Source organism: Colobus angolensis, unplaced genomic scaffold, assembly GCF_000951035.1.
Source record: "Colobus angolensis palliatus isolate OR3802 unplaced genomic scaffold, Cang.pa_1.0 Scaffold117, whole genome shotgun sequence".
NCBI lineage: Eukaryota > Metazoa > Chordata > Mammalia > Primates > Cercopithecidae > Colobus > Colobus angolensis.
The window spans coordinates 5,122,052-5,131,677 of NW_012112808.1; the positions used below are offsets into that span (position 1 = coordinate 5,122,052).

General features: G+C 45.1%; 1 protein-coding gene across 1 annotated transcript in view; it reads left to right on the forward strand.

Moving 5' to 3' along the window:
- Window positions 1–9,626, forward strand: part of SEC23B (Sec23 homolog B (S. cerevisiae)) — a 51,962-nt gene that overhangs the window by 25,981 nt on the left and 16,355 nt on the right. The window contains exons 13-15 of the mRNA XM_011963590.1: window positions 3,657–3,763; window positions 4,372–4,525; window positions 7,615–7,692. Coding sequence (XP_011818980.1) covers window positions 3,657–3,763; window positions 4,372–4,525; window positions 7,615–7,692 — 339 coding nt within the window. The remainder of the gene's footprint in view (window positions 1–3,656; window positions 3,764–4,371; window positions 4,526–7,614; window positions 7,693–9,626) is intronic.

A 9,626-nucleotide genomic window follows, 5' to 3' on the forward strand; every position in this document is an offset into this window, starting at 1 on the left:
GTAGTGGCAGTAGAGATGGAGGAAGCAGGTTTGAAATCAGGATGTAAACTGAAAGAATGGATAAAACTTGATGAAATGATTCTTTGTAAAGTCAAAAACCAAAAAGTCAGCATTGAGTGACATTTCACACGTGGGTAACTGCATGAGTGATGGTGAGGTAGAAGATGGGAAAGGAGTGCAATTTTAGGGTGAGAGAAGGTGAATCTCTTTTTTTAAATGTAATAGTTTATTTTTGATAATTGAATGTGAACTTGCGAAAGTATGTCTCACGGAAACTCCCATATTTGGGTGGATGTCGGGACTGGGGCTCAGGCTAGAGGTCAGCACTGGACACTGGAGGGTGGATTTGGATGACACTCATCTGGCTCTAGCATTTATTTGTACCCAAAGCAGTGAGGATAGGAGGAGGGGGCCAAGAACTAACCCCCAAGGAGTCCACAGTTAGGGGGAGGAGGAAAACAAAACCATTGAAGAAGGCAGAAAAGGGTTGGCTGGAGAGATTATGAGAAGTAGGAAAGTGATGTATTAGCAGCTGAAGGAGAAAGTTTCAAGACATTTGGGCAGTCACCTGGCTCACGCTGCTAGGAAGTTCAAGAAGATGAGAACTGTGGAAGGGCACCAGATTTTGTGGGAAGAAAGTTATTGTTAGAAATGGGGTTTCTTTAAATGGTGAATAGCCCAATTCTTTAGTGACCAGAAATGTGTGAGCAGAAATAAAGGCAGGAAGAGAAAACATTGTGGTTCAGAAATCTGCCCATTGGGAGAAATAAATTTGAGTTTTAGTGTGAGAGAACATCAAAGCGTAACTATAATTGTTAGTTTTCATGGTGTTAGAGGGTTTTCATGTGGAACAGGTGCCTGGAAGAGCTCACCTAGCTTCTCTGGTCAGGGCGGTCCTCAGGCCAGCACTGCCTGGGAGCCGATTAGAGATGCAGAATCTTCAGCTCCTCCCGAGAGCCTGCATTTAAAAAAAAATTTATTATTATTATGATTTTTGAGAAGGAGGTTCGCTCTGTTGCCCAGGCTGTAGTGCAGTGGTGCAGTCTCGGTTTACTGCAAGCTCCGCCTTCCAGGTTCACGCCATTCTCCTGCCTCAGCTTCCCGAGTAGCTGGGACTACAGGTGCCCGCCACCATGCCCGGCTAATTTTTGTATTTTTATTAGAGACGGGGTTTCACAATATTGTCCCAGCTGGTCTCGAACTCCTGGCCTCGGTGATCCACCTGCCTCGGCCTCCAAGGTGCTGGGATTACAGGTGTAAGCCACCGTGCCCAGCTGAGGATCCACTTCTAATTCTAGTTATCTTGCTGCTTCCACCACATCTTCAGTGACTTCGTCCACTGAAGTCTCAAACCCCTCAAAATTGTCTATGAGAATTGGAGTAAAATTCCAAACTCCTGTGAAAGTTGATATTTTGACCTCTTCCCATGAATGATGAGTGTTTCAATGACATCTAGAATGGTGAATCCTTTTCAGAAGATTCTTCATTTTCTTTGCCCGGATCCATCCCAGGAATCACTATGTATGGCAGCTGTAGTCTTATAAAATGTGTTCCTTAAGTAATAAGACTTGAAAGTTGACATTTCTCCTTGATTCATGGGATGCAGGATGGATGTTGTGTTAGCAGGCATGAAAACGTTGATCTCCTTTATATCTCCCTCAGAGCTCTTGAGTGACCAGGTGTATTGTCAATGAGCAGTAATATTTTGAAAGGAGTCTTTTTTTTCTGAGCAGCAGGTCTCAACCGTGGGCTTTAAATATTTAGTAAGCCATGCTGTAAACAGATGTGCTGTCATCCAGGCTTTGTTGTTCCTTTGTAGAGCACAGGAAGCGTAGATTGAGCACAATTCTTAAGAGTCCTAGGATACTTGGAATGGTAAATGAACATTGGCTTCAACTTAAAGTCACCAGCTGGCTGGGTGTGGTGACTCACACCTGTAATCCCAGCACTTTTGGAGGCCAGGTGGGTGGATTGCTTGAGCTCAGGAGTTCAAGACCAGACTGGGCAATGTGGTGAGGCCTTACTTCTATCAGAAATACAAAACATAGCCAGATGTGGTGGTGTAAGCCTGTAGTCCCAACTACTTGGGAGGCTGAGGTGGGAGAATCTCTTAAACCTGTGAGGCTGAGGTTGCTGTGAGCTGAGATCATGCCACTCCACTCCAGCCTGGGTGACAGAGCAAGACCCCGTCTTAGAAAAACAAAATAAAGTCACCAGTTGCATTAATTCCTAACAAGAGAGTCAGCCTGCCCTTTGAAGCTTCAAAGCCAGGCATTGACTTCTCTCTAGCTGTGAAAATCCTAGATGACATCTTCTTCCAACAGAAGAGTTATTTCCTTTACATTGAAAATCTGTTGTTTAGTGTAGCCACCTTCATCAGTGATCTTAGCTAATCTGAATAACTTGCAGCAGTTTCTACATCAGCACATGCTGCTTCACCTTGTGCCATTATGCTATGAAGATGGCTTCTTTCCCTAAACCTCAGGAACCAACCTCTGCCAGCTTCCAGCTTTTCTCCTGCAGCTTCCTTACCTCTCTCCGCCTTCATAAATTGAAGAGAGTTAGGACCTTGCTCTGGATTAAGCCCTGGCTTAAGGGAATGTTGTGCCTGGTTTAATTTTCTATTCAGACTTCTAAAATGTTCTCCATATCAGCAGTAAGGCTGTTTCACTTTCTCATGATTCACGTGTTCACTTTTAATTTCCAACTTTTTCTTTGCATTCACAGCTTGGCAGTTTGGGGCAAGAGGCCTAGCTTTCAGCTATCTTGGCTTTCAATGTACCTTCCCTACTAAGATTAATGATTTTTAGCTTTTGATTTAAAGTGAAAGACGTGTAACTCTTCCTTTCACTTGAACACTTAGAGGGCATTGTAGGGTTATTAGTTGGCCACATTTCAATATTGTTGTATCTCAGGAAATAGGGGAGGCCCAAGGAGGAGGAGAGCGATGAGGGAAAGGTCAGTCAGTGGAGCAACCAGAATACACACGACATTTATCAGTTAAGTTTGCCATCTTATATGGGTGCAGTTTGTAGCACCCCAAAACAATTAAAATGGTAACATCAAAGATCACTGATCATAGATCACCATAGCAGATATATAATAATAATGAAAAAGTTTGAAATATTGTGAGAATTACTGAACTGCGACACAGAGACATGAAGTGAGCACATGTTGGAAAACTGGCGCTGATAGACTTGCTTGATGCATGATTGCCACAAATCTTCAATTTGTTAAAAAATCTGCAAATAAGTGAGGGATGCCTGTGTTTGTTTAATGATTAACAGTCCATCACAAACTGGACAATTCATCAGCAATAACTTGTCCAGTTTGTGATCCATTAATCCATCTTCCTTTTGATGCATTTCAAAACAAGCCACAGTCATCCACGTATTTCATGCCTAAACCCTTCAGCAGGTATATCATTAACTTCAGCAGGTATATCATTAAGTTCAGTATTGAATGTAGGTCTTCATCTTTTTTGGAGATAAAAGTTATATGCAGTGAAATGTGCAAATCCTAAGTGTGCCCTTCAAAATGTGTCAAGAACCTTCCCATCATTGCTGTGTCAGTCATTTTAGAAGAGTACAGTGGACTCTGTCACCGTGTTTGCGTTGTGCCTATAACAGACAAGGTTATGGCCTCTCATCCTGCAGCACAACGCCCCGATCCCCCAAGGAGGCAGAGGAGCCATCCAGTTTGTCACGCATTATCAGCACTCCAGCACCCAGAGACGCATCCGCGTGACCACCATCGCCCGAAAGTAAGCAGCCCCGGTTTCCTTTCTGTTGAGGAACTGCCTGACATTTTTCCCTTGAAGAGATACTTTAACATTTGTTAGTCTGTCTTTTTGATTCCATTGAATGGTTCTCACCAGACCTCATTGGCTTATTTGATGAGAAGAGGAGGCATTTTTGGCTAACCCAGCTGGGCCTATGAATACTTGCCTAGAAGAATCATCTTTCTGTAGGAAATATAGTTCGTTAAAACTTTATTATTATTATCATTTGGAGACAGTCTCGCTCTGTTGCCTAAGCTGGAGTACAGTGGCACAATCAACTCACTGCAGCCTCAACCTCCCGTGCTCAAGTGATCCTCCCACTTCAGCCTCCCAAGTAGCTGGGACCCCAGGCACCTGCCACCAAAACTGGCTAATTTTTTTACTTTTTGTAGCGAGATGGGTATCTCACAATGTTGCCCAGGCTGGTCTTGAACTTCTAGGCTCAAGCATTCCTGCCACCTCGCCCTCCCAAAGTGTTGGGATTTCAGGAATGAGCCACTGCACCTAGCCTCTGTTTCTTTATCTGAATGGATGTCTGGCTTTCTGTTCTCTCCTAAACATAAGCATGGCACTAACTCTGGAATTGTCAGTTGGGCAGATGTACAGAGTCAGCTCAGGCACATAGAAGCAGCATTTGACCAGGAGGCTGCAGCAGTCTTGATGGCACGGCTTGGGGTATTCCGAGCGGAGTCAGAGGAGGGACCTGATGTGCTCCGGTGGCTGGACCGACAACTCATCCGACTGGTAAATTGGGGACAGTGGCATTAGGTTCAGTCTTGGTTACTGCTTTACTTTCGAGAGAAGAAAATTGTCACTTAATTATTATTTTATGGTGAGTCAGCAAGAATTTATCAGTTGCCTACCTTATGCCACACATTCTGGTAAAGACGTGTTAAATGTGCATTTTCCCCTCAGAGATTTACATTATAGTTGGGGAAGAAACAACACGCACGGAGCATTTGGGGAGTGATACAAATCTGTGTGGGTTGAGTTGACAGATGAGTCATTTTGCGAATGCTCTGGTCTTGTATTTTTCTTCAAAATCTGGAAAGTAGTTTTAGAAATAGGGATCCAGGCCTGGTGAGTTTAGGGAGATGTCTTGTATCAATCTGGGTTTAATAAGATGAGAGAAGTAACACTGTAATTTAAACAGGGAAAGTCTTTTATAAAGAATACAATAAGGGAGTAGAAGAGAGACTGGCTAGAAGGAAGTGTAGAGAATTGGGCAGCCACTACTTCTGGGGCTGGGATAGAGCACCCAAGGAAGTGCTCCCTCTCCCCGGGGCTGTTCCAAACCTAGTTGGGACAGCATGGCCATGGCTTGGTGAGTCTTTTGCAGAGAGGTTGCCATGGTGCTGTGCCAGGGGAACTTGCTAGAAATTCACTCTCTAGAATTTGAAGAAAATCCACCCTCCAGGGTGCCAGGGAAAGCTGTGTACCGGAAAATGTCTCATTGGAGGCATGCGGGGATGCTGCTTTAGCTGCTGGCTGCCATGTTCTTCAGGAACTCAGCACTGGGGAAGCCACGGTGCAGCAGGACGTGGCACCCAGGAAGCTGCTTGCTGAGTGAGCACTCAGGCGCCTGAAGCTGACACCTCCAGCGCATTCTACTGACAAAGCTTGATGTTGTGCCAGCTGGCAAACGAGAGGTAGTGAAAGGGCCCATGTCCATTTCACAGCAGGCAAAGGGGGTGAGTGTGGAGCCAGCACAAGGCAATAAATCAATAATTGGCACACGATAATCTTACCTTCCTGGAGAGTAACAGCATGTGTTTGTGATCAGAGGCACCATGGAAAGGTCCAGTAAGGAAACTGTTTCATTTTGTTCAGCCCTCTATTTGCCCTTGCTATCTCATGGATCCATTTTTCAGGTCTCATGGAACCATTTTTCAGGAAGTGTCAACATTTCAAACATAATTTGAAAAGTGCTGCTTTAAGATTTCAAAGGGCAGAGGGCCCAGGTGGTTAACAAAGACTTCCTGTGGAAATAAGCCTTGAGTCAGGTTATTAAAGAATAGCTTAATTGGAGAGGAGAAGGCAAGGCTTGCTGAGTGGAGGGCTAGCAGGATCGAGCCCGTGGGAGCTAGCTGGGTCTTTTAGCTTATGCTGAGGACTTTGAAGAAACCAGTGTCACATGAGGCCAGGTTGTGCAGTGGGGCACAGAGTCAGGGAAGATACACCTTGATTGGGGAGCTCCTTAACTTTAGGGAGCAAGGGAGACTTGGGTGTGATTGTTAAGCAGGGGTGTGACGTCGGCATGATGCTTGTGTTTACCTTTAATATCACCATGTGAGGCACATTGCAAGGAGAAAAGGCTATTGTTGTGAATGGAGGATTTTTCAGGCTCAGTGGTGCTGAGACCAGCGTAGTGGCAGTAGAGATGGAGGAAGCAGGTTTGAAATCAGGATGTAAACTGAAAGAATGGATAAAACTTGATGAAATGATTCTTTGTAAAGTCAAAAACCAAAAAGTCAGCATTGAGTGACATTTCACACGTGGGTAACTGCATGAGTGATGGTGAGGTAGAAGATGGGAAAGGAGTGCAATTTTAGGGTGAGAGAAGGTGAATCTCTTTTTTTAAATGTAATAGTTTATTTTTGATAATTGAATGTGAACTTGCGAAAGTATGTCTCACGGAAACTCCCATATTTGGGTGGATGTCGGGACTGGGGCTCAGGCTAGAGGTCAGCACTGGACACTGGAGGGTGGATTTGGATGACACTCATCTGGCTCTAGCATTTATTTGTACCCAAAGCAGTGAGGATAGGAGGAGGGGGCCAAGAACTAACCCCCAAGGAGTCCACAGTTAGGGGGAGGAGGAAAACAAAACCATTGAAGAAGGCAGAAAAGGGTTGGCTGGAGAGATTATGAGAAGTAGGAAAGTGATGTATTAGCAGCTGAAGGAGAAAGTTTCAAGACATTTGGGCAGTCACCTGGCTCACGCTGCTAGGAAGTTCAAGAAGATGAGAACTGTGGAAGGGCACCAGATTTTGTGGGAAGAAAGTTATTGTTAGAAATGGGGTTTCTTTAAATGGTGAATAGCCCAATTCTTTAGTGACCAGAAATGTGTGAGCAGAAATAAAGGCAGGAAGAGAAAACATTGTGGTTCAGAAATCTGCCCATTGGGAGAAATAAATTTGAGTTTTAGTGTGAGAGAACATCAAAGCGTAACTATAATTGTTAGTTTTCATGGTGTTAGAGGGTTTTCATGTGGAACAGGTGCCTGGAAGAGCTCACCTAGCTTCTCTGGTCAGGGCGGTCCTCAGGCCAGCACTGCCTGGGAGCCGATTAGAGATGCAGAATCTTCAGCTCCTCCCGAGAGCCTGCATTTAAAAAAAAATTTATTATTATTATGATTTTTGAGAAGGAGGTTCGCTCTGTTGCCCAGGCTGTAGTGCAGTGGTGCAGTCTCGGTTTACTGCAAGCTCCGCCTTCCAGGTTCACGCCATTCTCCTGCCTCAGCTTCCCGAGTAGCTGGGACTACAGGTGCCCGCCACCATGCCCGGCTAATTTTTTTTGTATTTTTAGTAGAGACGGGGTGTCACCGTGTTAGGATGGTCTCAATCTCCTGACCTCGTGATCCACCCGCCTCAGCCTCCCAAAGTGCTGGGATTACAGGTGTGAGCCACCATGCCCGGCCAGAGCCTGCATTTTAACAAGACCCACCCTGGTCATTTGTCTGCTTGAGAAGTGCTAGTCTAGGACTTACAGTAAGTGGCAGAGTTGAGACTGGATGTAGCTTAGTCCAAGAATATTTCCAGGTAATGCTAACTTAGATTTTTTTCTCTCTCTTTATGTGTGTTTGTTTGTTTTTTGGTATTTTCTTTCCATAGTGTCAAAAGTTTGGACAATATAACAAAGAAGACCCCACTTCTTTTAGGTTATCAGATTCCTTTTCTCTGTATCCTCAGGTAAGTAATATATGTTTCTAAAATAACTACAGAACAGTAAATTTTGATAGAAATTAACTTTATTCTCAGGGTAAAGTGAAGGCTTTTTAATGTCTTGAGACTCAGTCTATAGGTGACAGAGATTGTTCAACCCGAGTCGAATGTGTGTCGAGGCAAGACAGCACCCTAAGCCCTATAGAAGATAAAGATGACATGCAGAGGGGAGGAAACTCATGCATACATTTTCACAAACAGGCAAAATAGGATCATTGATATAAGGCCATAAAAAATATCTCTGATGTGTAGAAGTTCTGGGGAAACAGTCAGCTACCTCAGTAACAAACCAAGAAAATGAGCACACATGGAGATGAATACAACAAAACAAAACCACAGTTAGTGCAACAAATATTTAATAATATGTCTGTGGTTATTATGTGCATCAAAACCAGGAGTGAGCAATAAGCAGCTCCTGAAAGTAACTGCACTCTGCATGAACAAAGCCTTTGGAAGCCACTGGACAAGAGAGAGGAGCGGGAAAAGTAGATGAATTTCTATCCATTGTAATTTAGCAAATAGAGTGTAACTCATGGGTGTCTATAAGGATTACAGGAGCTGAGGCCAATTGAGTATTAAATATTTAGCACAATGCCAGTCACCTGTTCAGCACTCAGTGTGACCTAGCTCCATAGCAGGTGCCTGGGACTCTGAGGTGCCCATGTGTGAGAGGTTAAAGTTGTGTTGTGTTGTGGGAAGAGCCCTGGACTGGCCAGAGTCAGGGTGAGGTTCCAGTGCTGGCCCCGCTGGGCTGACCTTAGAGGAAGTTCCAGAGCCCTGTAGAGTTTGGTTTCCCACCTCTAGCAGTGGGGAGTTGCTCTGGTGAAGTGGTTTGCAGGGTTTTCTTTTTTAAGTCATGGAATCCTTTCTTTGAGAGGAGCTGCCCTGAAAAGCCAGCACATAAAGCAGATAGTGTTGGTGCTTCTCTGGTTGTGCCCATGTACCACCCCCATAGTGGGTCCCACCAGAGCCCTCATCCCTGGGCCCCTGACGACTTGATGACTCTAAGAGCACAGCTTGAAAACCAGATGAAATGCTTTCTCAGATCCTTCTGTCAAGGCATTCTAGGAGAGAGGCCAAGAGCCCTGTCTCTAGAGCCAGGCGGCCTGGTGTAGAGAGAATCCAGCTGCGACACTCAGTAGTGGGGTGACCTTGGACAAGTTGCTCGCCCCTCTGTGTCTTAGTTTCCTCACCTGTAAACTAGGGATGGTAAGAGAACTTACCTCATGGGCTTATTGGAAGGATTAAGTAGTTCTTGTCAAGTGCTTTGTGCCTTGCATGTAGGATGTATTGAATGTCAGCCTTGATTATTATTTAGGAACCTATGATTCAATATTTGGAGTCTCAGGAAGCTTTATACTTCACAAGGCAGCTCATTTTCATGTTCTGGCAACTCTTTAACGTGAGCTGAAACTCTGTCCCCACCCCTTCTTCTCATCCTCAAGGGTGAGAACCTATGGCTGCAGTGTCATCCCACGTCCCTTTCTCCCCTGCACCCACACTTCACCATCCCAGCTTGTGTCCTGAGCTCTCATCTGCTGTTCCTGTGCCTGGAATCCCCTTCCTCCTGGCGCTGTGGCCTCCTCAGCCATGTCTCTCAGGGTCCCCTTCCCCCTGGCGCTGTGGCCTCCTCAGCCACGTCTCAGGGTGCACCGTCAGTCCCCAGAGCTCTAGGAAGTCTCCTCCTGGCCCTCCACCCCCACCTTCCCAGTGCTATCCTATACCCTGGCTCATAAAGGCATGCCCCAAGCGTGCCTTTCTCACTGGGTCTGACTTCTCTGAGAGCAGATATTCTGTCTCTACTGCCTGGCACAGTGACTCTGGAAATGTTTCTTTGGCATTTCTCTTAACTGTGGAAGCTCTGACATATCCAGAGGCCCTTTTTAAAAAAAAAAAAAAAA